Genomic DNA, 27,574 nt, shown 5'->3' on the forward strand with positions numbered 1-27,574 from the left:
TACAGTTATTATAGCCAAATGATTTTATTATTAACCTGGTGTATGATCACAATTAATTAAAACCATTAATAATTAGTAATTTATATAGCTGGTGATTATATAAATAATAAGAAGAGTGTTTCACTCCCTAATAAATATATCCATATTTACAAGACGGGATATTATAAAATTGTGTAAATACATTTATTTGGGGTTTTATTTTCAAATGAATTCCTTAAGAAATGTAAACTACAAGTTACATAATATTTGTAGAGCGAAATCTAACATAACGTATTATTTTGGTGCAGTGCATCAATATTTTCCAAAGAAATAGGTAGATCAAAGCTTTATAATCTAAAGTAAAAAATATAAACAATATTAGTTATAAATTTTAAAATATCAAATTAATGTACAGAATATTTGTATTGTGAAATGTAGCAATCTGTTTCACAGAGGATTACGAAAGTCTTCTAATATCTCTGTAAAATATGACTCCCTTCAACACGTGACGTCATATAACGCGACGTCAATCATTGGCTCAATGGCGCGTGCATTGTTTACACAAGACATTACTGGTCCGGGCAGAATGTTGCCTTTTACTCATTTTAATAGCCATTTACACTAAATAGGAAATAATTTTTACATCCAAAAATAATATTTACATGGAATTTAATTTGTCGAAGGAAAAAAAGTTAATATTTGTGGCTCATTAATCCGTATCGATGTCATCCTTATCAGTGATTGTAGCGGCCTAGCAAATATTCACTGCTGATCAGTTTGATTATTTAGGTGCAGTACATTAATATTGCATAAGCATTGTGTTGATCAAAGGCATTTGTAGCAATATAATCGTTGCGACATTGTTTATAAATTTAAAGGCAAGGAATAGAGAAATAAGATAGCTGTATATTTCATTAATTAATATCTTTGGCAAGTTGGTAGAGAATTGTACTAAATCAACTTAGTCTGTAATTGACAGTTGACACATAAAAAGAGTTATAGAGCCAAAGCATAGCTAGTTGTATGTGTCAATAAAATACCACGAGATTACACGTGAGTCGAATTATTCTAATTGCACTATTTGGCTTAAAGTAACCAATCATATCGTTAATTGCACCGGTTCAGGGTCATGAACAAGCTTTCTGTGCGTGATATGCATGAGTCTTATAAAAGAAATCATAGTAAAATTTTAAGTTGGACTTCCATTAGATTCCAGAGAGGTTCCATCTGAGTTCCTAGATAGCCGCTAGGCTGGCTATATAGGGTGGAGAAATGGTTTTAGCTAGTATTGTAATCTGTGTTATACTTGTATACATGTATTGTTGCATTGTTATTCCTGGTAAGACAAACGTTTTAAGAAAACAGAAGCAGGAGTAAAAACAGCTAGAGACAAATTCTAGACGATCACAAGGCTACAGAAATATGTAGTAAGAAAAGATGCATGGGTCGTATGTAGGATGTGGCGACCGGTCTGACATCTTCCGCTCTCCACGTCAGACATAAAGGCCCATGGTGCTACACATTATAATATAAGGTGAAATATAACAATATTAGATATAAATAAAATCAAATCAAATTAACTTGGTCAGAGGCGAATTAAAACCAGATCTTATCTTATATATATATATAACAATAATAATATCAGATTAACTGGGATTATACATTTTTTATAAAGGCCTTGTGAGTGCTTTTAAGAACAATTAAATAATAAAAACAAAATACCGTGCAATTAATCATCAATAAAATCAATATCAAGCCTCATTACAAGTCTGTTGAAGAGCAGTTCGGAATACAATAAGGTATTTTTATCAAAAGTTGGCCATCCCTTCTTCTTGGGTTATACCAATTTACATTTCAATGACCACGGGAGATGAAAGATCATCATTGCCCAGTGTTTAATCCGCAAATGTTTCACCATATTTAGGAGCACCAGAATTAGTTTCAGTTTTTTCCGTTACGTCACTTCCTGCAAAGCAGCCTATCTGAAATTGATGAAGGGTCGTAATGGTGAATTTGCAGTCAGGGTAACGTCAAATCTGTTAAAGGAAAAGTTCACCCAAGCATGTTATTTTGCTTACATGCTCTATTACAATAATATAATGACGGCACCATATTCTGGTATTCAATAATACTCAACCACTCAAACTTTAGATTAACTGTTGTCGTTAGAATGGACTGGCATTAAAGACGACATGCCTAAATGTAAAACGTTAGAGTGTTTAATTAAGACCGGCAAAATCGGAATTGGGCCCACTTTAAAATAACCAAACCCACATCGAATACCAGCGGAAAGGAACGGGGCTATTCTCTGGTTGAGAAATATTGGTACCGGTCATAAAATTTCAGCGACAAGGCTGTGTTTGCCAACAGTTAACTGGTTCTTCACTGGATGGCGTCACACATTCGGATTGATTCCAATTTGTATTTTCGTTATATTGTTGTTTTAGTGGACAAAACATTTTAACTATCAGAAGTATAAATTAAGATGTATTTCCCGGAGAATGTCTTGTTTACATGAATACATGAATCATTCCTTTAAGTAAATCATTACATTGGTTTTACTTAAAATTATGACGTCATTGTGTAGGGATTTTATATCCTTTCGACTCTAGCAGATAAACTGCCTACGCAGGGATCAATTACTTAGCTAAGCACAATCCTGTGTGAATTTACATTTCCCTAACGGAGCTCCTCCACTTTGTTATATACAAGCCGAGATGGAGACCATACCTACGACTTTCATCGATAACGGGGCTTATGACCCACCCCCCCACACACACACACACCCACACACACACACACACTCATCGCCTACTCTTTACACAAAACTTCTACTTACATTTTCAGACATTGACCTTGAACTTGATGGTCCTGAAAGAAGTCGATGATGTATGGCCAAGCCCTCCCTCACCTGCAAATAAAATTGAATAAATTCCATGTCCGGCCTGGAAGTTGTTACATACGATCAATTATGAATCTTTTTCCATACATTTAAATTGACATTATGATTGTAAATTTGTATGTATTTCGTGCGTTCTGACTATTAAAATATTGTAGAAACATGGTTTGGATTAAAATGCAGTAATTACTTTCCATAGAATTGTTGCATCTATTTGAATATACCACAACTGCCTTAGTAGAACTGTTGTGTCTACTTTAATATGTCACGCATATTAATGTGTTACTTTTAAAAAAAAGATGGATATATTTTAATTACCTTTTTGTTCAGGCCACAGTGAAAGATGAAAAAAAGGACACCCTATAATACAAAAATACAATAATCCTGATTGCTTGTTATGATTATTTAAACTATCAGTAGCTTGTTATGACCTTTTAAATTACCATTAGCTTGTTATGACCTTTTAAATTACCATTAGCTTGTTATGATCTTTCAAATTACCATTAGCTTGTTATGACCTTTTAAATTACCATTAGCTTGTTATGATCTTTTAAATTACCATTAGCTTGTTATGATCTTTTAAATTATCATTAGCTTTTTATGATCTTATATATTATCACTAGCTTGTTATGATAAAGTACAATCTTTATCATTTATAGCTTGTTCTGATCATTTAAATTATCATTATTATTATGGTCTTTTAGAGTAAAATAATTACCATTAGCTTGTTATGATATTTAAATTACTCTGATCATAACTATGTTGTTATGGCTGTTAAAAGTGAGAATAACACCTAGACCTTAAGGTAGTAGCATACTTGAATGCAAATAGTCCAAATCATCTCCACTATGCAACACGACGAATATCGTGTTCAACAATCATTGGTAATGATCAGATTAATTATAGTAAGCAGTTACACGGATTAGGGTTGATATTAGTTCTATATCGCCTTGTTTAGGGTTGATATTAATACAGATAGTAATTTAATCATAGTATTATACCCAGCAAACACACTACGTAATCACGACGCTTTAACTACGTTTCATAACTATGCCCTGTCAAACAATAAACGCATAGGTGATGTGGACAGAAGAAAAAGGTTTTACAAAATATCGTTATTTGTACAATGTTGGCGCATGCCCATGTTTCTGCAATGGGATAGCATGCCCAAATGTCATCTAAGCACAAGCAAGCTGTGTGTACATTGCAGGAAATGGGTGTGAACTGTTCAGATTTTTTTTCGAATGCACGCCAAAGTAGGGGAAGAAGATTTCGGTAGTGGTGGGAATTTAAAGCTACGATGCTCGCAATGACGACAGTGACAAGAAACCAAGACTAAACTCGCCGAATCCACCTCCGGGTAGATTAATCGCGTATTTTGTCATACAACACACGAACGTGTATCAGAGCACTATTCCGGGCCTCTGAGATAAGTACCAACAGTTCTAATCAGTATAAAACCGTCCCCAAAGTAGAAGAAGTCGTATAACAACTGCAGTATGTGACGGTGCATGCACAAACAATTCGGAACCGACTTCGAGAAGCTGATTTATAAGCTAACAAACCCTATTTTGGCCCCTCCTGTGACCTCGACCTCGACGTTTACGGGTTCACTGATGTATGAATAAACAGGGGTGGAACTTTGGAAACTGGCGACGATTATTGTTAAGCGACAAGTCACGTTTCCATTTACAACCACGAAATGGAAGACAGCATATGCACAGGCGTCGCAATGAATGTTTTGCCAACAACTGCTTTGAGCAAGTTGGCACATTCGGTAGAGGTGTGTCATGATGTTGGAAGCCATCTCCTACACCAGCAGAAGTGGACTTGTTCTCGTAAAAAATAACCTAACAGGTGTTTACTTCCGGGATGGAATTCTTAACAGCGACATGCTTCCCATTTTGGATGATTAAGAGCACGTAAAACGGCACGTGTAATAATTGATTTCCTACAGAATGAGAACATTAATTTGCTGTTATAGCCACCAAGATCGCTAGATGTCAACCCGATTGAATATCCTTGGGATGAACTGGACAGACATCTATGTCGGCTTCACCCGATGTCCCTGACGCTTCCGCAACTGCCACATGCACTGCAGGACGACTGCCACGCCCATGCGTTTCTTTTTTGACATAGTATATTACAACCAGCAAACACACTACGAAACAACGACGCAATAGTCACGTTACTCTTTGAGCATTTTTTCCAGAATTTGTATCAGTATCAACAGGTATGTTTCCGGTTCCTCGTCAATTTGTAAACACAAAATAATCATATTTTCGAAACATATATTAATGTTAGAAAATGACATAGCGCATCAATAATAATCACGATTATTTGTATTGAATAATCCTTTAGTATATTGCAAAACAAAATCACTAATTGATTTTGTATTGAACACCCTTTATATTATAAATCTTACCAATATTTTCGGATTGAAATGTCTCGGAGTTTCCATCCGGTAGATTTTCCCCAACTAGTTTACTCACTTTGTCCATCGTTTCCATTAAATCTTGGATTATACTGCTATTCTAAATGAGGGAAACAAATAATAGATATTTTGTATATGATAATAAAGTCACCAAATAGTTTTAAAAACGTTCAACAAAAATAAAAGAAAATAGCTTAGTCTACTGATGTCTCCGATGGGCATGATCCTTCACAAATACATACCACCGGGTTTTTGTATGGAATTTGGTTCCTTTAGATTTTAGGCAAATGACCTTCAATTGTTGTATGTCTTGTGACTATAATATGTAAATTATGAATATTGTTACCTCGTATTCAAGTGTCTTCATATTTTCAGATTGCTCAGAGTCAAATAATGCGCTGACCAGTATTACTGATTCCTACAAATATGAATACCAATACAACTGAACCCACGATTTGTACAAACAAATAAAATTCCAGTAGAAAGTGAACATATTTATATACTTTGTATCTACCCCACAAATACTCAAATTGATCACTGATCAAAAGGTTAAAATTAGATTTACATTAAATGTTAAATATATAGGCTAATAGTGTAATCACTTACCTTAGCAAAATGTTTAGTTTTATTCTGGGCTGAGGGCGAGTTTTGGGTTGTTTCATTTGTAATTTGTGTCAGGGTTTTCATAGCACTTATCATATGAAGAATTTCGCCCTTCTCTAATTTAGATTGTTTGGTTATTTTGGTCAGATTGGCTAGCAACTTATCGGGTTCGGACACAACAATTCCGGCTTTTACCTGTTCAATCTGAAATAACCCAAATAAATAAACAAAATGAAATACATTTTGGACGGTCTATTACACTTCATTGCATTTCGGGCGGTCTTTTACGATTATTTGTTTTTAAACAATATTTATTCAGAAACTGAGGGGATTGGGGAACAGGCAAAGCCTATATAAACCCCTCTCCCGGTTACAAATAAATTACGTTATATACAATATATTGAAAAAACAAAGAAGAAAAAAATGAATTGATAAAAAGGAAAAGAAGTATTTTGCGGATCATGTTTAGAGAGTTCATGTTTAAATTTTAAGAGTGATAAGACATTTGTTATGGACGGATTTAGGCTGTTACGAATTTGATGATTTTGTGATTGAAGATATATAGGGAATTGTGTCATAAATAACAAATTCCGTTTATATAATTGTCATCTGTTAAAATGTATGTTTCCCTGTCGGATGGTCAATTACATTATATAGTTCTGTGATTGAAGGTCAATTCTGTTTGTATAAACATATTATTTTCTTTTACATCGAAATGAGTCTTTCTTGCATCGCATATCCCATCACTATTGTCCAGAATCCCAACTACTATTCAATTTATATCGAGAAAAGCTAAACTGAAGAAAATGATGTAATTAAACAAAAAAAACTGTCATGCTATATTTAGCTCAATACATGTGTAGGGTTAAGGTTAGGGTTATAATAACGTAACCTGATTCATGATGGTTGTCAATGATGCTTGAATACATGAACTGTAATCTTCCGTCAACCACTTCCCATCGCTATTACAATATCTAGATACACTACCTATAAAGACAGAACGGAAATGAAAAGTCCTACTGGGCTAATGATGACTGGGAAAGTTTGTCAATTAAGATAATATAAGAAAAATATGCGACAGAATATCGTAGCTATATGTCAACTCATCAAAGAATTCTATAGAAACCTGATTATAGTACATGAACATATCTCACGGACTACAGATTTCGAAGAAGAGTCAGCGATTTAGTGACCGTAGGAGGTAGCCTTAAGTCTACTATTATTAAGGCATTTCCAAACGAACAGGCTTAATTTAATTCTAGATTTGGTGTCCCCTGGGGTCGACCAGTCACATTCCCATCTTTACTGAACTAGCCCCATACAGCCAAGTCGTGGTGTTACAAACAAACGAATTAAATTGTCGTTGTATTTTCAATTATACTGCGTGAAATATTACCTGCGTATCCCAATGGGCAAGACTGTTCAGCTGTGGCATCTGGTGACGCTTCCGACCAATGTGTTCCTCTTTCGTCGGTATCGCGTGGACAGGTTAGCGGTCCTTAAATCATAGAAAAACGTTTAAGCTTGTGAAAAGGACACAAAATACCCCGAGTTTGTATTTTCGCAAAGAATACGAAAATGTTGTCGAAGAGTGCGTCACAAAATATAAATCTAGGTTAGAATCATTTCTTTGTCTTTACATTATTTAACATTTTCTCATTATTCAATACAAAGAGACCAGGACATTTAGCTAATTATACTACATTTAGTACCTTTAATGATAATTATTTTGGTTGTGTTGCCTTTACCCCGACCGGCTATGTTTGATCCAATACATGTTAAATTGGTATCCCTGGCCACGACTCTGTTCAAATCAGAACCTAGAAAACAGAAATAGAATGAAATATAGTTCTATAGACACGACAGGTCAATAAGCCAGATATTACGTAACAGTACTTGGACTTCACCAAAGGAAAATTCTACTGTTTTATGGTTATTTTAAACCTTAAAATAAGACACTTAATTAATTTATAAATCACTTTATACTATTCAAAAAAAGTAGGGGATATTTGATTTTTAAGTGTTATTAAAGTCACCTAATGAAACTGACGAAGAAACAAATGACAAAATGAAATGAAGTTCACATTCATCGATTTATTCCAAATGATCGTTAGACTAAGTAAGGCACAGACTGACCATTATAAGGGTAAAATGATACCCGGGGTCAAACAGCAAAGTTACCACAGCATCACAACCAAGTCAGTAACGGGTAAATCCTCCTCTGTTTGACAAACAAGCATTGATCCGACGTGGCATACTCCTAATGAGACGTCTAAGGTCATTTTGGTCCAGATTGTCCCATTCCTTTTGCAACGCAGCAGCAAGTTCTTGGACATTGGCAGGACGTTGTTGACGTTGACGTAACCTCTGTCCAAGCATGTCCCAGACATGCTCGATGGGGGAGAGGTCGGGACTCAGTGCTGGCCAAGGTAATGTGGTGATGTTCTGTTGTTGGAGGTAACCTGTAACGATCCTGGCCCTGTGACATCTTGCGTTGTCATCCTGGAAGATGAAACGGCGGCCATGACGTCGTGCGAACGGCACAACATGGACTGCCAAGATGTTGTCCCGGTAGTACTGGCCTGTAACACGCCCTGCAACAACATGTAAAGCCGTTCTTCCAGCAACAGTGATGCCTCCCCACACCATAACAGAACCACCCCCAAATCGATCATGTCTGATGACGTTAACGTCTTGGAAGCGCTCGTTTCGACGAAGCCACACCCTCCTACGTCTGTCCAAAAAATCAACAGTGAACCTTGACTCATCTGAAAACATCACATTGCTCCAGCGTCGATTATCCCAGTGTTGACGATCCCTACACCAACGACGTCTTGCCTGAATGTGATGATCTCTCAAACAAGGGATCACGCGAGGACGTCGGGCGCGAAGGTGACCCCTATGCAATCGATTCCGAATCGTCTGGCCACTCACTCTCACACCAGTGTCTGTTTAAAGACGAGCGCTGATCTGATTTGCTGTGATGACACGATTTCTCAAGGCCAAGGTACGGATAAATCGATCCTGGGCTTGAGTTGTCGCCCTTGGTCGATCTGATCGTGGTCTGTCCTGTACAGATTGTGTATCACGGTATCTGGACCATAGCCTGCTTATGACAGACTGAGAAACATTCATCGTCCACGCCACAACCGCCTGTGTTGTGCCGATCTGTAGCATGCCAAGGGCACGTAACCTTTCATTTTGGGTAAGCCGACGCATATCAAAATTTGTTTTCTGGTCACTAAAACAATTAAACTGATGTTTCCTCCCTGGAATTCAATGCCACAATGACTGTAACATTCAAAGTCAGAGTCGTGCAAATCTTGGGTTGGACCCCCATGATGATCCCAAGCATCACCTGCATTCCATGCGGTAGCTATTGGTGCGTTTGGGCGTCACGTGTAACTGGAAATGTTTCTTCTGTTAGGTTCTATAGTGACTTTTTTCGTAGTCATTTGCATATTTTAGTATTATGCCCCCAAAATCAAATATCCCCTACTTTTTTTGAATAGTATATATACTTGCCATTTTGTATATTAATTCCATCCTTTATCCACATCAAAGTTGTATATACACCGACTGGTTTTAAAACTTCACACTTTAAGTTGATGCTTATACCACATCTGACATACTGGGTTTTTGGAACACCGACAGTTGGGGGAAAAATAATTGCCAAAGGAATACTCCCAACTTTTCCATAACGACTTAGGTCACTAATATGACATTGTACTGTACCTGAAAATCCACCAGAATTCAAATGCATGTCCTTATAAATGTAAATCTTATTTTAATGTCGGATTTACCAATATCTAGCAATGTGCTTCATTAATCTTTGTTAAATTAAACTGAATTATTTTCAAATGATATCGAGTGACGTGTGTAATGTTTCATTGCCTTGATCTACCATTTCAATATATATCTTATCGAATGTTTGGTATAATGTCAACCATTTGCGAGTAATATCTACTGATGTGTATAATACTGCAATAACTTGATATATCACGTTTAATATAAATGTTTGTAAACATTTTGGTGTGATATTGCTGCAATAACTTGATAATCTTATTACATGTTTGACTTATTAGTTTATATAAATCACCATGTGATATCTAGTGATGTTAGTAATATTTCATTACCTTGGTCTATCATTGTAATATTTGTAATTGTTAAATTAGACTGTAATCGCCACGGGAACTCAAATCCGGTTGAGATTTGAAATCTTGATGAAAACAAAGGTCGAACAACGGCACCATCTAATGTCCATTCCACAGAAACCGAACCAACTGGCTTTATAACATCAGCCTCACAGAAGACAACAGTATCGCCACCCAGGATGTGTTTTGCCTTGTTCAATATTTTGAGAGTTGGAACAAATATATGGCTACCTAAAAGTACACGTCATCAATATATGAGAAGGATTTAACATGAATTTTAACATTATCACTATAACAAAGAACTTGTACTTCATCTTGTGTATGCAAAATACAACATATATTGTATATTATAATAAATAATGTTAAACACTGGTATCACATTTCCTTTAGGTGAATGCATCGTCAACGGCACATTGCTGTTCATTCGTTCGCTCCTAGAGTTTTACGTCCACTTCCACCTAAGGTGACATCATAGACAAGTACATTGCTGTTATATTTATTGTTACTTAACTAAATGCTACCGTGTATGGTGTTTTTGTGTCTCGATGAAACAATTTCGAAGGGCCAAATAATAAACAAATTTGTTTTGAATCGACAATTGTAATGCTATTGACACACATTGTAAAGACACGCAAAAACATAAATTTGTTTACACAATAGATTTATGGTCAACAAATAACAGATTTTGGGCTTAACATATAATACAGCTATAATTACTTCTGTTATTAAAATGGACTCGCCCACGGCGAATCCCAGAATCGTTAAAACTAGCAGGGTGCAGAAGTAACGATTCGATCTTTTTACAAACGGCCTGGCTAGAACATGTGAGGTGAACATCTACCCAAGAATCTTGCCTGAAATGAAAGGAACAAAGCTACATTTGAAATATGTTAAAGATATTTAATGTGACATAACGTCTAGTCTTCAGTTGATGTGGGAAATTTTGCTATCCGAAAAATCGTGATTGTATAAAGACAACATATGAAAATTTTCACCGGATTCCAGATACCAAGTTTTGTATACTGTGTAAAATATAATGTCTTTAACCTGGTAATCATCAACATGTAAATAATATTTTAAATTTGCATAAATAACCCACCTGAACTGTATTATATGCACGCTAACTGATTTATCTACAACTTTACTTATCTGTTGATAGAAGAGGAAAAGGTAAATAAAATAGCTAAATGAAATAGGTAAATATAAGACATGATTTAGAACATTATAGAAATACATATTGATACAAATCTCTGATATTTAAAACAAAAACTGGCATACCATGTCTGTAACATTCTTTACTTGGTTTCTGTATTCCATGGTTGAATTATCTGTTAGTTCTCTTGTCCAAGATATGTATGTAGATTGGAACCTCATTATTCCATAAAATGCTGTAATCATAGTGATATATAAATTAAGTGCCTTTTAAATACTTTGGAATCCCATGTCACCTTGCATGATATTAACGCTAAAGATTTCGGCAGTGATAATCGAACAATTAAATAAACAGTGCTTATCAGAAAATAGAGATTCAAGATCATGTCTTGTCATGGACCAAATGGAAGGATTATCCGCCAGACAAAAGCTCGTGGCGTTGGGAATGCAGTCAGTTTAAAACTTACCAAATTCTAATTGAAATTTAACATTGACATGTATAGACGGGAACTGAACCATCATCACATTAACAACGATGAATTTTGTTTTAGCCATAATTGTGGTGACGCCATCTTGAATTATACTCACTATACCATCATGAAAGCTCAATTCAAGTCCTGAAATGTTTAATATGAAAATATGGGAAATCCCAGATAAACTTGTTAATTCCTTGTGGACTGCTCTTTACTCTAGTTTTATCTGAATCTGTGTTGAAATGAGGTTTAACATCCTACTGTTCTGCTCCAACGTGGCTAATGAAGACGGACATCCGCCATACAGTGTGCTATGAGGGCAAGTCTACCTGGCAGCGGCGATATCGAATTCCAAATGCTACGTGTACGCCAATGTGTACACGGACTTCGGTTTATTGTAACATCCAAACGACTATACGTTGTCCGTTGCAGGCCCTCTTTCCTGCACCACTGACAAAAAGGAACCACACCGAAATACCCCGGTGAACTTTCGCGGCCAACGTTTGGACCGAACACGGGCCCTCCAGGTTAGCGAGGCAATGTACTACTCACTGAATCTATGATACGTTTTAAAAGAAAGATCAGCAATCGGTGTTCAGTTGGCGTTGGTGATAAATGGATAAATTTGTCTGGTACTCCTGGGGTGTATAGGCTTTAATTACTTATTTGGCAAAGTTTAAAAAAGAGTATCGAAAAGTATCCTTTATCAGGTAACTAACAGACACATGGGAGACAACTGCTACGGAAGAGTTGGGTAACCCATATAAACCGTTTTCGCACTATCTCCTAAATAACTCAACGTTCAAACTGTATAATTAAGCTATTGCGTTTAATTGGGCGCTTAAATTGTATACTTGAACGAATCGTGTGTTCATAAACCCCGTGACAGCACAGACTGTCCCATTTAATCGTTATGCTGATCACAAATTCAACAATAAACATACACATAATATTTCGATCACTTAAAGGGGCATGATAGGAGATTAGATAAAGAGCTGACAGTTCTCACTATAATAGTTAAAAACTAGATAATGTAAAGGGTATTTGCGTTAAACTTTAGTCAAATTGATCCAGTCTGAACCGAGATATTAGCTTTTTGAATTCTAGGCCTAGCCTCGATCATCATTACTAAAGTAGGTACGATAAAACATAGTCTCGATTATTCATTTTTGGATTTAATCATCAATGAGCGTTGAGCAGTAGATCGGATTCAAATCCAGTAAATATTACAGGCTAGCAATGACATCGAGAGTTGATTATGGTCTGGATAAGTAATTACTGTCTAATTACTAATTTAGATAACATTTCAGGCCTGAAGAAAGACCTGCAATAGGCATATTTAGCTCTTGCATAAGGTCACACTGATCCGCAGTGAATATTCGCTAGGCCACGACAATCACTGATATGGATGACATCGATGCGACTTAATGAGCCCCAAATATTTTTTTTCCCTAAGACAAATTAAATTCTAAAACATTTTTGTTTGTATTAGAAAAATAAATAAAGACGTTTGAAGTATTTGTAGGTAAAAATTATTTCCTATTTTTGTGTAAATGGGTATGAAAATGAGTAAAAGGCGCCATTCTGCTCGAATCAGTAACGTCTTATGTAAACAATGCACGCGCCTTTAACCAATGATTCACGCCGCGTGATATGACGTCATGTGTTGAAGGCAGTCATCTTTTACAGAGATATTAGAAAACTTTCGTAATACTCTGAGAAACAGATTGGCATAAGGTATGTTTAACAGTACATCATTTACAATTGAACACATATAACGCGTCACGGTGGTGTGTGTGTCATACTGTTTTTAAAAAATCTGAAATCCCTTTAAACACTATAATAGTACTACCTTGTTGCAGTGCTGTGTGTATGCCATCATAACGGATTGAATATCCTCTAGAAGCCGCACAATTAATCTGGCCAATTGGAAGAGTTTTAACACTCTGAAGTTCTCCGATATTTACCGCCATCTTGTTAGTTGAAGTGCATTCTAACCTTACTATAACTATTTGTACTGTTACATTTGTTGATAAACTTGGTATACCATCGTCTGACATCTAAATCATAGAAGAACAAAACTTCAGCTTGATAATAACATTAATAAACAAACACAGACAACAAAGTTTCGCAACAGCACCTTTTATGTGTATTGCTAGTGTACTGCGAGATATACCAGAATGTCAACGGTCCCTTACATCATGGGGGCCACGATGGCTCAGTTTCCTGGAGGTCGCGTGTTCGATCCCTGCATTGGCCGAGAAAGTTCATCCCACGTGTATGCCTTAGGGACCGTTGTCACTAGTCGATCTATGTGGGGCGTCAAGCGTCAGTAATGGGGCCTACAGGTCGATCTATGTGACCCCCTTTATTCAAAAGCAACATCGACACACGTTTAATAATATTGGGCCACACTTCACAGATTCACACTACTGATCCCATTACCTAAAAATCAATGATCGAAGGTGCCAGAGAGAGAGAGAGAGAGAGAGAGAGAGAGAGAGAGAGACTATACAGCCCCCCCCCCCACCCGAACATTTTCCTGCACACACCCCTGGTTTGAGGTGAAGCGAACAAGGAGGAAGAAGTGGTTCAATGATGAAGGCGCTGATGATGAAACATTAGAAATAAATGATCTTCTCAAATGCAATTGTTTATTTCAAAATTTTGGACAGAGTAATCAATAGTTTCGGTGATCCTTTCGCTGAATTACATGATCTTGTAACAAATTTCTAGTGTTCGATTCCAAGTAATTCCGACGATAATAAGGGAACGGGGATCCGACAAATTTTATGCTGGCGACGTTGAGAGAGATTCTGCTATATGATAACTACTCATCATTCATATAATATTATAATGAATTGTGCTAGAAAACAACCCTATCCAGCTCAGAGATACTCCCTTTATCACCTCAAATGATCTCGATACGGTTCACCCAAGCTGACGGACCTTTAGCAGGTTAAAGCTGTTCAAGAACTTTTTAAGAAGCACGATGGGTGAAGAGCGTCTGCACGGATTGAACGTGAATTGGCTCATACAAGTGAGATTAAATGCCCCTCTCCCTGAGCCGGTATTCCAATTACGCCACTAATTAGACAATTGCACCTCATTCCATATCAGGTCAGACAAGTGGAAACCAGGCATAAAGATTAGACTGTGTTTTGGCACCCACAGCTACAGTATACATAACATAAAACAGCGTGATATAATAACAAACCTACTTTGACTTGCAATTTGACTATTCTTTTCATATCATTATCAGTGCTATTTTTCCCATGGTTCAGGTACAGCTTATTCTTGTGAATGGTTGCAGAAACCAAACTATTCTCTTGGTAATCTGAAACATTTTATCCAAATCATTTTACCAAGAGTTATTAGTAGATCATCGAAGATCGACATTTTCAATGTTTTCGTACACCAAAGTGGTCTTTTGATAATTTGTATCAGGTAAACAAATTATTTAACTAATTTGAACCTTGTAGAAATCACTAAATTGTCCCTTTCCAAGATATTTGACATTGTATGTAAGGCATTTCACATCATCATCCGTTATCCTGAATTAATTATCGATTATCTCCCAGATCTGCATATCAGATTATGGAAGACTGTTGGTAGGGAACTACCCTAGATATAAAAACCGTTGAATTCAGTTTTCTGCATCTTCTTGCGGGCCAACTGTGTCTGTACCACTCAATTCCTGGCCTTCAAGTCTTTAGATCTTCTAACTTCAGTAGTTTCAATTGTTTTGGTACCAAACCGTCTCGTGATGATCAGTGTCACGTGAAAAAAATTAATTTGAACCTTATAGACCCAGTGAGTATCTTCGAAGTCCGATTAGTAACCATATGTCAATAGCCACGACAGGAACCCAGGAGTCCAAGAAAGTCAGGTTCGGGTAAAAATTAAAAACAATTCATAAATGGGAAACCTAAAACCATCATAATACCCAATAAAGAAGTTATAAAAAAGTGTACGTTCTGCAGTGTATCGGTACAACTGGGAAATACATACAAATGGAGCGTGGATAGTGTTGCTATATTTGAAAGGGTAATTAATTGTTAAAATGGCTTTTATTTGTAAAAGTATAAATATACTTACTAACAGAAGTGAGTGTTATACTACCAGAATCCTGTGCCTGTGATTGCTTTATGACATCGAGTGCGCCAAGTTCAGCAATATTTACAATCCAGTTAATAATTCTATTTGCAACTGTTGGTGGCCGATTAAATGTTATCAATATGTTTAGGGTTGCTGTTCTACCCTGTGAAGAATCTTCCTTTGCTATTATGGTAAGCTGTAAAAAGAGATATTATTGAATCGTGGTTTATTATCCATGTTGTTCAAAAAAGACATGTTGTTCTTGACAACTTCAATTAAATGAGCTAAATCACTAATATTTGGGACCTAGAAATTGACACAAATTGGTCGCAACGCATATAATAATGTAATATGAATGGATATAAACTGATTTACATTCAGTCGTTTCTGTTTTTACTGTAATTACTTAACAGTTATGTTTGCCGAAATACGCCAGAAGTCTCAATCGAATAGCAATGTCTAGCGTCTGGTTATTCCAGTCCACAGATAGTATTTATTGCGCACGCTTTCTACAAAAGAATATGGGGTCACTGTTTGACATGACGTCTGGTATATGTCTAGCCTCGTTCTTCGAGCCCCGTGTTACAAATGGCGCTGAAACGCATTATGGTACACAATTTGTGTACCAATGGTAAAATGTTTTTTCCCTTAAATATTGGATATCAGAAGCCCATCTTTTCCCGGTAAGATCACAACAACAATGTTGATTTAAATTGACCGAAAATTCGTGTTTTTAATGTCGACGACTTTGAATGATATTGAATTAGAGACTTAAAATTAGCTATTTTCAAGATACATATACATATAACAATTTACTCCTGCCCTCTACCTGGCCCCTGACGTGTATTTCCAGTAGATCACAAGTCATATCTGGATGGATTACTCCAACATCTATATAACACCCATACGTAAATAACACTTACCGGTGCTTTGGCTTCTTGTATCTGGTCTAGCGCTGTAAAGCGCAAACATGGCTTCAGTATTTGTTTATTCCTTACGAGTTTAAACAATTTAAAGAAACCAAATGGATCTTCATTGATGCTAAATATTAAAGCATCGTCGTCGTCAGAACACAGCGAACTGCTATCAAATGAACCAATGTCCATACACAGATTGCCCCAGGACGGTTCGCCAGCTTTTATATTAAATTCAAATTCATGAACCCCTGGTTTGCAATTTGGTGGAGAGCCTACTGAAGTAATAAAACAAATGTTCACTAATGTCAGCCTATCAGATTTCTACGTAAAATAAAAATAATCCTTGCCAATAAACTAATCAAAAGTTCCATTTTCTACATAAAATAGCGAATAGAAATCGATTCATATTGCTGTTAAAAATGTATTGTAAATTAAAACGGGTTACCGTTCTTGAAATGGAATCCCAGTTTGTTAATCGTTACCTGGTATATCTTCGGGAATGGTAGAAGATTGTACAGATGATTCTATAGTCTTGGTAGTTGCTAACGGGCTATTGGTAGTTTTGGAAGTTTCTGAAGTACAAATGTAAAAGTAACAGTGACTAAAGGAATAAGAATAAATAGTTGATATGATCCTTTGGAGAAATAACTCATTAACCCCTTTTTTCCTATAGGCAGATGTTATTGATAGTTATCGTGCCATCTTGACACTTGACAGTAGAATTGATTGAAATATCTTTATGTCGGTTATCCCCACCGATGGTTGTCCAGATTTCACTCATTAGTCCTTTGTCTTCTAAAGCGCTCTGTACTGAACGCTTAATCCAGCAAGATGTCTAATCTTGTCAGATCTTTTGTCTAGAAGGGGGATATAAGAAAGAATGAAAAAGGCGATAGTTCTGTGAAGGCGAGGGCGTCTGAGTTAAGACCGGACAGGGGCCATGTAAGTTAGTTGGGAACCAAGAGTGTCAAGCCAAGCTATGACCATGGCTCCCTCGTCATGCTGATTCTGGAGTCTTTAACTATAAGAAGTTTTGTACTTGATAAGTGTGAAGAATAATAAAAGTAACGTTTGAAATTAAACCTGTGTTGGCATCAAGAACCGACTCAAAGAACCTAAAAGTGTAACACCCGTAGAAGAGTTAATAATAAGTATATTTTTACAGGCTTTGGGAACCTTTTTGTTGAAAACGTATAGGTACTTGATTTTTAGTACTTGCTTGTTGTTTGTTTGGGGGGGGGAGTAGTGGTTATTCATGCGGTAGTTGTTGCAGGGGTATGAATGGTTTGACTAGTGGTTCTTACGGTAATAGGTGTTTTAGGCGCAGTTGTTGACCAAGTTCCACCATGAGTATTTTCTGTTCCGTGTTAACAGAGCAATAAGCAATCGATACTTTGAAGCTGGATAACATCGATTATGTTTGATTAGGGGCGATGGGGCGGTAAACTAGACATAGTAGGGACTAATCTCCACAATACTTTAATATAATCTTACCGTTACATATTACAGACACGTCTCTATTATGACGACACGGGCTAACAGATCTATATCTACAGTCAGTTATATACCCTTCATGTCCATTACATTGTACGTCGGCCACTATATTGCCACGTCCCTCTCCAAAATAAGCGCCTATTTTACTTCTTGCTCCTGTCCTAAAAATATTATTATACGTTCAACTATTCATTGTAAACAAAACTACACTGAATTAATATATAACTATATATTCGTGTACTAATTCGCACAAATACAATAACGTTTATTACAGCCAAAAATGGCAATAATTTAATTCAAGCACTGTATTAAGATTGTTGCATATGCTAGAGCGTATATTATTTCACGTTGTATATTTACCCGCTACATCTTAGTTGTCTACAAACCACAGATGTAGCAATATCGTACCAATAATAATCACAAACTGTTTTCCATTCTCTTTTATCACGCCCCCCGATGTAAGAAGAATACACCCTTCGTATGTCCTGCGTGTCGTAGAAGGCGACTAAAAGGATCCCTGTAATGTGGCAACGTGTTAGACAGAAGGCCAGAGTGTCCGACTCTGTTCAGTCGGCTTTGGTCGTGTTTAGCTGACGAGTAGGCGCACCCTTCCCGTAAATCTGTAATGTATTTGTTGCAGTTCTACCTTTGTGTCCTGAGTGCCTACTCTAAAGTCTAACCTCGTGGGTTTTCTCCGGGTCCTCCCACTGCCAAAGACTCCTACGCGCAAGCGAATTATTGAAATAAAATTGAACCATATGTAAGTCCCGAAATGACCGAATTTGTGTTGAGTGGACGTCAAACCCCTTTTCTCTCCCTGCCTGCTCTATAAGTCTGTTCTCTTAACTTATATATTCTATAGTTAACTATATATATTCCTCTACTAATTCACACAAATAATAACATTTATTACAGCCAAATATGGCAACATTTTCATTCAAGTACAGCACTAGTTACTGTATTAAGATTGTTTTATTGTATAAAGCGTATATATTATTTCACGTGGTATATTTACCCACTATATCCTAGTTGTCTACAAACAACAGATGCATCTTTATCGTCCCATTGATAATCACAAACTGTTTTCCATTCTCTTTTATCAAACACCTCCACTCTTCCTTCATGTGGTCCTGATCCATTTACTAGTCGCACTGGAACAACTAAAATAACCGGTAGACTGACCATCAGATATAATATTGCCCAAATGTAACTCAAAATGTCGACAGAGCTCTAAAGAAAACGCAACATTTATACTTACATGGAAATGTTAATTCTTACTTGAACATGATTTAGTTCAAAATGTTTTTGTTCTAATACATCGTAGCAATTGGCCCGATAACTTTATAATTTCCTTTTGAAAATAAGTCTGGTAGTCGTTATCTTTTAGCATTGATAAATATGACCCAACATTGTACACGTGTACATGTAGTTTATTATATACTTTCAAAAAAAGTAGGGTATATTTGATTTTTAAGTGTTATTAAAGTCACCTAATGAAACTGACGAAGAAACAAATGACAAAATGAAATGAAGTTCACATTCATCGATTTATTCCAAATGATCGTTAGACTAAGTAAGGCACAGACTGACCATTATAAGGGTAAAATGATACCCGGGGTCAAACAGCAAAGTTACCACAGCATCACAACCAAGTCAGTAACGGGTAAATCCTCCTCTGTTTGCCATACAAGCATTGATCCGACGTGGCATACTCCTAATGAGACGTCTAAGGTCATTTTGGTCCAGATTGTCCCATTCCTGTTGCAACGCAGCAGCAAGTTCTTGGACATTGGCAGGACGTTGTTGACGTTGACGTAACCTCTGTCCAAGCATGTCCCAGACATGCTCGATGGGGGAGAGGTCGGGACTCAGTGCTGGCCAAGGTAATGTGGTGATGTTCTGTTGTTGGAGGTAACCTGTAACGATCCTGGCCCTGTGACATCTTGCGTTGTCATCCTGGAAGATGAAACGGCGGCCATGACGTCGTGCGAACGGCACAACATGGACTGCCAAGATGTTGTCCCGGTAGTACTGGCCTGTAACACGCCCTGCAACAACATGTAAAGCCGTTCTTCCAGCAACAGTGATGCCTCCCCACACCATAACAGAACCACCCCCAAATCGATCATGTCTGATGACGTTAACGTCTTGGAAGCGCTCGTTTCGACGACGCCACACCCTCCTACGTCTGTCCAAAAAATCAACAGTGAACCTTGACTCATCTGAAAACATCACATTGCTCCAGCGTCGATTATCCCAGTGTTGACGATCCCTACACCAACGACGTCTTGCCTGAATGTGATGATCTCTCAAACAAGGGATCACGCGAGGACGTCGGGCGCGAAGGTGACCCCTATGCAGTCGATTCCGAATCGTCTGGCCACTCACTCTCACACCAGTGTCTGTTTGAAGACGAGCGCTGATCTGATTTGCTGTGATGACACGATTTCTCAAGGCCAAGGTACGGATAAATCGATCCTGGGCTTGAGTTGTCGCCCTTGGTCGACCTGAGCGTGGTCTGTCCTGTACAGATTGTGTATCACGGTATCTGGACCATAGCCTGCTTATGACAGACTGAGAAACATTCATCGTCCGCGCCACAACCGCCTGTGTTGTGCCGATCTGTAGCATGCCAAGGGCACGTAACCTTTCATTTTGGGTAAGCCGACGCATATCAAAATTTGTTTTCTGGTCACTAAAACAATTAAACTGATGTTTCCACCCTGGAATTCAATGCCACAATGACTGTAACATTCAAAGTCAGAGTCGTGCAAATCTTGGGTTGGACCCCCATGATGATCCCAAGCATCACATGCATTCCATGCGGTAGCTATTGGTGCGTTTGGGCGTCACATGTAACTGGAAATGTTTCTTCTGTTAGGTTCTATAGTGACTTTTTTCGTAGTCATTTGCATATTTTAGTATTATGCCCCCAAAATCAAATATCCCCTACTTTTTTTGAATAGTATATGTGTACATAACTCGTCACAAACTAGGAATCGTAACGACGCCACTTGACTAAATTTCAGACTTTATGATCTAACTCGCCCCAACCCTACACATAACCCAGGTGCACTGTAAAACATTACTGTAAAATAACATTAACAAAAATGGCTGTTAAATTTTACAGAACGTCGCCGTGAGCAATTTCATAAAGAGTTGGAAAAGGGGGTCGAATTATGCATAAACGTCAAAATTTACAGTGGTAAGACAGCAAAGCAAAAAAAACAAAAAAAACAAAAAAAAACTGGTCTCCATATCTTGAGCAGTTATCTCTCTAAAACTGGGAACTATGTTGTCGCCCCTCTCCGCCCGCCCGTCCGTCCGCCCGTCCGCCCGTCCATTCACATTGTATTTGTGGAAACTCCACAGGTCACAATTTTTATCCGATTTTGACGAAACTTGGAAGATAAGTTTAGATCCAACAGATCTCGTTATTGGGTTATGACCCCTGATTGTAAGAAAATTCACGTTTTTAGCGTTTAGCCACACATTTTTAGCGTTTAGCCACATGAGATCAGAGGTGTCAATTTTTATCAGATTTTGATGAAACTTAAAACATATGTTGCGCATATCGGACCGTCACTTCCTGGATTATGGCCCTGAGTGTTCGAAAATTCACGTATTTAGCCTGTGACCCCTCTAGATGTCACAATTTTTATTTGATTTTAAAAACCCTTAAAATATATAACCGTTACACCATAATGAAGGTTTAGCTTGAATTTCGTGAAAATCTGGCTGTGACTGTCTGACAAAATGACCGCTCTCCGTGTAAGCTTGTGGACTTTCTTGACATGTTAAAATATATGTATATATCCCAACGATCTCGGCGGTTACTTAAAGGCGAAGACCAAGGATTTTCAACAAGGTTTCCATAAATCTTAAATATATATTGATAATTAATCCCCTCTGTAAAACAAGCAAAAAAGTTTTCGTAAGCGAGAAATTAACTTTTATTAAACCGGAAATGATGTAGTTGGTTCAACACGCTCACTGGTCTCTGTAGTAAGCATACAGATTTGACATAAGTTTGCTGGCTGTCCATGCGTCGTCCTTTGGCCAAAATTCTGATCAAATGGGCTGTATTTAGGATATTATAAACATCACGTGGATTCTATATAAATATATATTTAAGATTTATGGAAACCTTGATGAAAATCGTTGCCCCCCCCCCCTTTAAATGCAAAGTTTATAAATGAAGAAAGCAGATCTAAAATATCAAAAATAATAAACTAAACCGCTTTGATGTATTTCAAAATGAAGTGTTGATTTAGACTGATCGGTTTGTATTATTGGCTATTATTAAACCTTATCGATCGCGTATACTTAAGAACAAGGTCATCGATATCATCCGTTTTGGAAATAATCTTACTTTACCACAGTTTTGTAATATCTTTAGTTTAAATTAAAGATATACACACATAGTGTTACAATATTTTATAACTTACGAGAGTAGATGTCCTCTGAGAATGACTTGTGACGTTTTAAAACCGAAATGTAATCCAATGATTTGTGTTATAGACTTACATTTACAAACGACCGAGACGTCCGGTGTGCAACCGCATTCTCCGAATCTAAATGCTGGATGTTTGCAGGCACTTAGAGATAACTCATTTCCTTTACAATTAATATTAGATACCAGAACAGGGCCTGATCCGTTACCAAAATCAACATTAATATCAGGATCACCACCATCACTGTTAAATAGAAAGATGATACACAAAGTAGAGATTCACAAATCAACATTAATATCAGGATCACCGACATAGCTATTAAATAGAAAGTTGATACAGACGGTGGAGATTATAAATTCAACATTAATATCAGGGTCGCTATATCAGGATTAACATCTTCATTGCTATTAAATAGAAAGATAAAACACACATTGGCACGATGTATATCATTACAGTTTCGTTCCGAAAGATTGAGTAGACTGTCAACTGATGAACACGCAATCAATGCCCCATATTGGTTTAATCTACTGACTTTTCACCGATATAACAAACCAACACATAAAATCAATCGATCCTGATCAATGGCGAAAATATAATTAACGAATTGATTTTGGGTGAATTTGACTAAAAACGTTGTGTTAAAATTATCGTTATCTGTTATACAGAATTGGAATACATTATGGATTCATACTTGTTAAATCCTAAATGACGACACACTACATGAGCTTCTTCCTGTCCAAAACCATCGCGACAAACTCTTCCAAATGAGCCGTTGTGCCATACCATCACTCGTCCTTCCATGGAATTGGATCCTCCTACCAAAGTTAAAACTGCGGACAAAATATAATTAAATGGCTATCAAGGATCGCCTGTGCTTAGAAATGAAATGGGGTTTAACGTTTTACGCCGTACAGTGTTCCATGAGGGACATTTTGCCCGGACCGTGATGATAATGCAACTGTTAAGGGTTCTTTTACATGCATGTTCCACCCAAACGATTAGATACTGTCCTTCCCAGACTCTCCATCGTGTACCACTGACAATTTGGACCACACTGGAAAATCCCTAAGAGCTTGGTTCCTATCGTTGAATAATAGTGATTTGATACCCTATTATACAATATATATGGCCACTGAATCCATTTAATATCTGTTGTTTATTGCTTTCATTGTCCGTGTCTACTTTGTGTCCTGACGGCAGGTTTGTGTTTTTAGTTTTGTTTGGGTTGTGTGCAGACCCCCCCCCCCCTCCTTCTTCTCTCTTCTAATTGAGGTAGAATGTTTAAACATGGTGTAGATATTTATAAAGTTAATATGCTTATCAAGGACCGTCCGAGCTTAGAAATGCTTTCTCCACCGACTGGCTAATGACGACGGGCAAAAGCTATACAGTGTGTCATGTCAGGGAAATTTGTGATACTGCCTATTTGAATTTTAATTGTCAAGGGCGGTCTTCATGCACTTCCCATCCGAACGACTAGATACTGTCCTGCCAGGCCGTCCATCAAGGTACTGTTGACATTGGGACAGCTACGACGGAAAAATATCTAGGAGCTTTCTCGGCCAACATCGAGAGAGAACACGGAACCTCCAAGTTAGCAAGCCATTGTCTTACTCACCGAGCCATTTAATCATATATACTTACTCACCGAGCCATTTAATCATATATAATCAGAATTAAGCGCCGCAGGCGCGAGAAAGATATAGATTATGTAACTGAGCTTTTAAATTTTTTGGACTGGGTCTGATGGCCAGAAAATACTTACAACATGAGTAAATACGTTTTAATTTCTACTGGGATTAAATATGCAACAAGTAAAAATTCTTAAGTTCAATAGATCACCTTAACATTTCATAATTTAAAGATTTTTTTTACGTATTTCTGAAACGAACTATGCTTCCGATAACTTCGTACCAACTACTAGACTAATATTATTCGTATGGCAATCAATAATACAGGCTCTCTCAAATTCTTAGACCAACATACTCATAACAGGGAATTTTTTTTTTTTCAAACATGACAAGTTGACTAAGTTATTTTATACTATACCGTTGTAATTTTGGTCCACGGATTCACAAAAATGTTGGCATTTTATTTTGGCATTGTTTACCTCATACCCACATTTACGCCCCTGATACTAATAGGATGAGAGAACTGAAATTTAGATCATAGTTTCATTACAACAATACTTTGACTAAGTTCATTGAGAGTTTTCTGTTCAGGCCAAGTAGCCATAAGCGATTGGATAGGTCAAGAATTTGGAACATAAAAACCATAATATTAACTGAGATAGAATATTGGTGTAGATATTTATTAGGTGGCCCAGTGAATAAGATTTTGGCTCACTTACCTGGCGGTCTCGTGTCCAATCCCGGTATTAGACGATATGGTTCATTTGTTCGATCCCGGTATTGGCAAAGAAGGTTCATCGGTGTCCAAGTATATGTAAATTAGTTTATAAGTATTTTAAAATATGAACATAGAACAGTACTCCTGATATTACCTATATGTACATAAAACAGTGTTACCTATAGTTACATACTATGGCGGGTGTGGCGCCAGGCAGGGTAAGCTTACTCTTCCGGACACCTGTTACCACTGTTTGTCGTGTATTTTGTACACGAGGAGCAGTCCATTTGCTGATTACACTATTTTGCTTGAATACACTATTTTGCCTATAACGTTTTTTAGGACTTCGAATTCTGTCTTATGGTTTGGATTGTTCGTACTTGGTTTTATTTTATTTATACAACCGTACTACTAGAGTTTGTTACGTATTTACATACAACAGTATACCACAACAGTGTTACCTATAGTTACACACAACCGTACCACTACAGTTTGTTACCTATACTTACATACAACAGTACTACTACAGTTTGTTACCTATATTTACATACAACAGTATACTACTACAGTTTGTTCCCTATATGAGAATATTTTTTTCAGATGTTGTAGACAATGTGAGAAGAAACTGTTTCGTACATAACGTGTAAGTTAACCGAAGCAATGCCTTGAATATGGATCACCGAAATGTGAATAATTATTTAAAACTATATTCATATCTCCACAATACTTTAATATAATCTTACCTGTACATATTACAGACGAGTCTCTAGTATGACTACACGAGCTAACATAACGATATTTACAGTCAGTAAAATACCCTTCATTTCCATTACATTGTACGCTGGACACTATATTGCCACGTCCCCCTCCAAAATAGGCGCGGTGTTTACTTATTGCTCCTGTCCTAAAAATAGTATTACACGTTCAACTATTCAATGCAAACAAAACGACACTGAATTAATATATAACTATATATTCGTGTACTAATTCGCACAAATAACATTTAGTACAGCCAAATATGGCAATATTTTAATTCAAGTACAGCACTAGTTACTGTATTAAGATTGTTTTATTGTATAAAGCGTATATATTATTCCATGTCGTATATTTACCCATTATATCCTAGTTGTCTACAAACAACAGATGCATCTTTATCGTCCCATTGATAATCACAAACTGTTTTCCATTCTCTTCTATCAAACACCTCCACTCTTCCTTCATGTGGTCCTGATCCATTTACTAGTCGCATTGGAACAACTAAAATAACCGGTAGATTGACCATTAGATATAATATTGTCCAAATCTAACTCAAAATGTCGACGGAGGGCTAAGGAAAACATAAATGGGTTATTCCAATATTAATTCTTACTTGAAAATGATTATTTTCGAAACGTTTCTACGGCAACTTTATAATATCCCTTTGTAAATAAGTCTGAAAGTCAATATCGTCTAGTATACGGATACATAACTCGACACCAACTATAAGGAATACCCTATACATAACCCAGGTGTGTAACTACTGACTGATTACTGTAAAATGTACTAAATAAAGACAGAGGATCAAAGATATCGAAAAATAATAAACTAAACCCTTGAAGTGGCTATTATTACATTTTCTTGATCGTTTATTTTTTATGAGCAAGGTCATCGATTTAATGTGTATGTAGTGATCAATCTAACTTTAATATATTTGGTTTAAATTAAAAGACTCATAGATAGGCCATTTGTTAATATATGTCCTGTAAGAATGACTGGCTACTGTTTTCATAGACTTACATTTACAAACGACAGAGGCATCAGGTGTGCCACTGCATTCTCCGAATCTAAATTCTGGATGTTTGCAGTTGGATAAAGATGACTCATTTCCTTTACAATTAATATTAGATACCAGAATGGGACCTGACCCTTTACCAAAATCAACATTAATATCAGGATCAACGCCTTCATTGCTAAATAGAAAGATTATACACAAAATGTTGATTATAATATTAACATTAATATCAGGAGAGATTAAATAGAAAGATAATACACACAATAGATAATATTAGATACCAGAACAGGACCTGATCCTTTACCAAAATCAACATTAATATCAGGATCACCACCATCACTTTTACATAGAAAGATTATACACAAAATGTTGATTATAATAAATTAACATTAATATCAAGAAAAATTAAATAGAACGATAAACACACAATGGATTGAGTAGAAATGTTTTTATCCGTCGCCTGTCGACTGTTGAACACGCAATCAGTTATATCCCACATTGGTTTTATCTACTAATTTTTGACCGATATAATAAACCAACATATAAAAAAAATCAGTTATGATCAAAGTGCAAAATATATTTAAGTAACGAATTGAATGGGATGAATTTAATTAAAAGACGTTATCTTTTTATATTGAATTGGAAGACATTGTAGATTCATACTTGTTAAATCCTAATTGACGACACACTACATGAGCTTCTTCTTGTCCAAAACCATCAGGACAAACTCTTCCAAATGAGCCGTTGTGCCATACCATCACTCGTCCTTCCATGGAATTGGACCCTCCTACCAACGT

The 27,574-nt window shown here is 36.7% G+C and overlaps 1 protein-coding gene across 9 annotated transcripts; it reads right to left on the bottom strand.

Annotated features, from left to right (window-relative positions):
- LOC126826746 (neurotrypsin) lies at window positions 1-27,574 on the bottom strand. 9 transcript variants are annotated; one of them, XM_050555788.1, is made up of 29 exons: window positions 27,441-27,574; window positions 27,070-27,116; window positions 26,783-26,905; window positions 26,119-26,263; window positions 25,750-25,910; window positions 23,349-23,487; window positions 22,731-22,900; window positions 19,219-19,363; window positions 18,204-18,364; window positions 17,192-17,281; window positions 16,716-16,984; window positions 15,793-15,988; window positions 14,916-15,031; window positions 13,547-13,754; window positions 11,689-11,838; window positions 11,348-11,457; window positions 11,169-11,218; window positions 10,787-10,923; window positions 10,052-10,300; window positions 9,441-9,650; window positions 7,628-7,735; window positions 7,312-7,413; window positions 6,808-6,902; window positions 5,919-6,119; window positions 5,659-5,730; window positions 5,304-5,412; window positions 3,197-3,238; window positions 2,819-2,890; window positions 1-1,961 (listed from the first exon to the last, which is right to left on the bottom strand). In XM_050555788.1, the coding sequence occupies exons 1-28, from the start codon at window positions 27,548-27,550 to the stop codon at window positions 2,823-2,825; spliced, it is 3,783 nt and encodes a 1,260-aa protein (XP_050411745.1). In that variant the 5' UTR covers window positions 27,551-27,574; the 3' UTR covers window positions 1-1,961; window positions 2,819-2,822. The 9 variants fall into 9 exon arrangements, with proteins under 9 accessions (XP_050411745.1, XP_055958430.1, XP_050411747.1 ...); XM_056102455.1 differs by having other exon boundaries at window positions 17,192-17,310; XM_050555790.1 differs by lacking the exon at window positions 27,070-27,116 and having other exon boundaries at window positions 16,716-16,981; window positions 26,783-26,955.

Source organism: Patella vulgata, chromosome 7 (assembly GCF_932274485.2).
Source record: "Patella vulgata chromosome 7, xgPatVulg1.2, whole genome shotgun sequence".
NCBI classification, from domain to species: Eukaryota; Metazoa; Mollusca; class Gastropoda; family Patellidae; genus Patella; species Patella vulgata.

Excerpts from the sequence above, each read along its gene's own strand:
- LOC126826746 (XM_050555787.1), bottom strand. The coding sequence starts at position 27,550 with ATGGAAGGACGAGTGATGGTATGGCACAACGGCTCATTTGGAAGAGTT. Across the intron at positions 3,239-5,303 it reads ATTTCAATCCGAAAATATTG|GGTGTCCTTTTTTTCATCTT; the intron begins GTAAGATTTATA and ends TTTGTATTATAG. Across the intron at positions 2,891-3,196 it reads ACTGTGGCCTGAACAAAAAG|GTGAGGGAGGGCTTGGCCAT; the intron begins GTAATTAAAATA and ends TTTTATTTGCAG.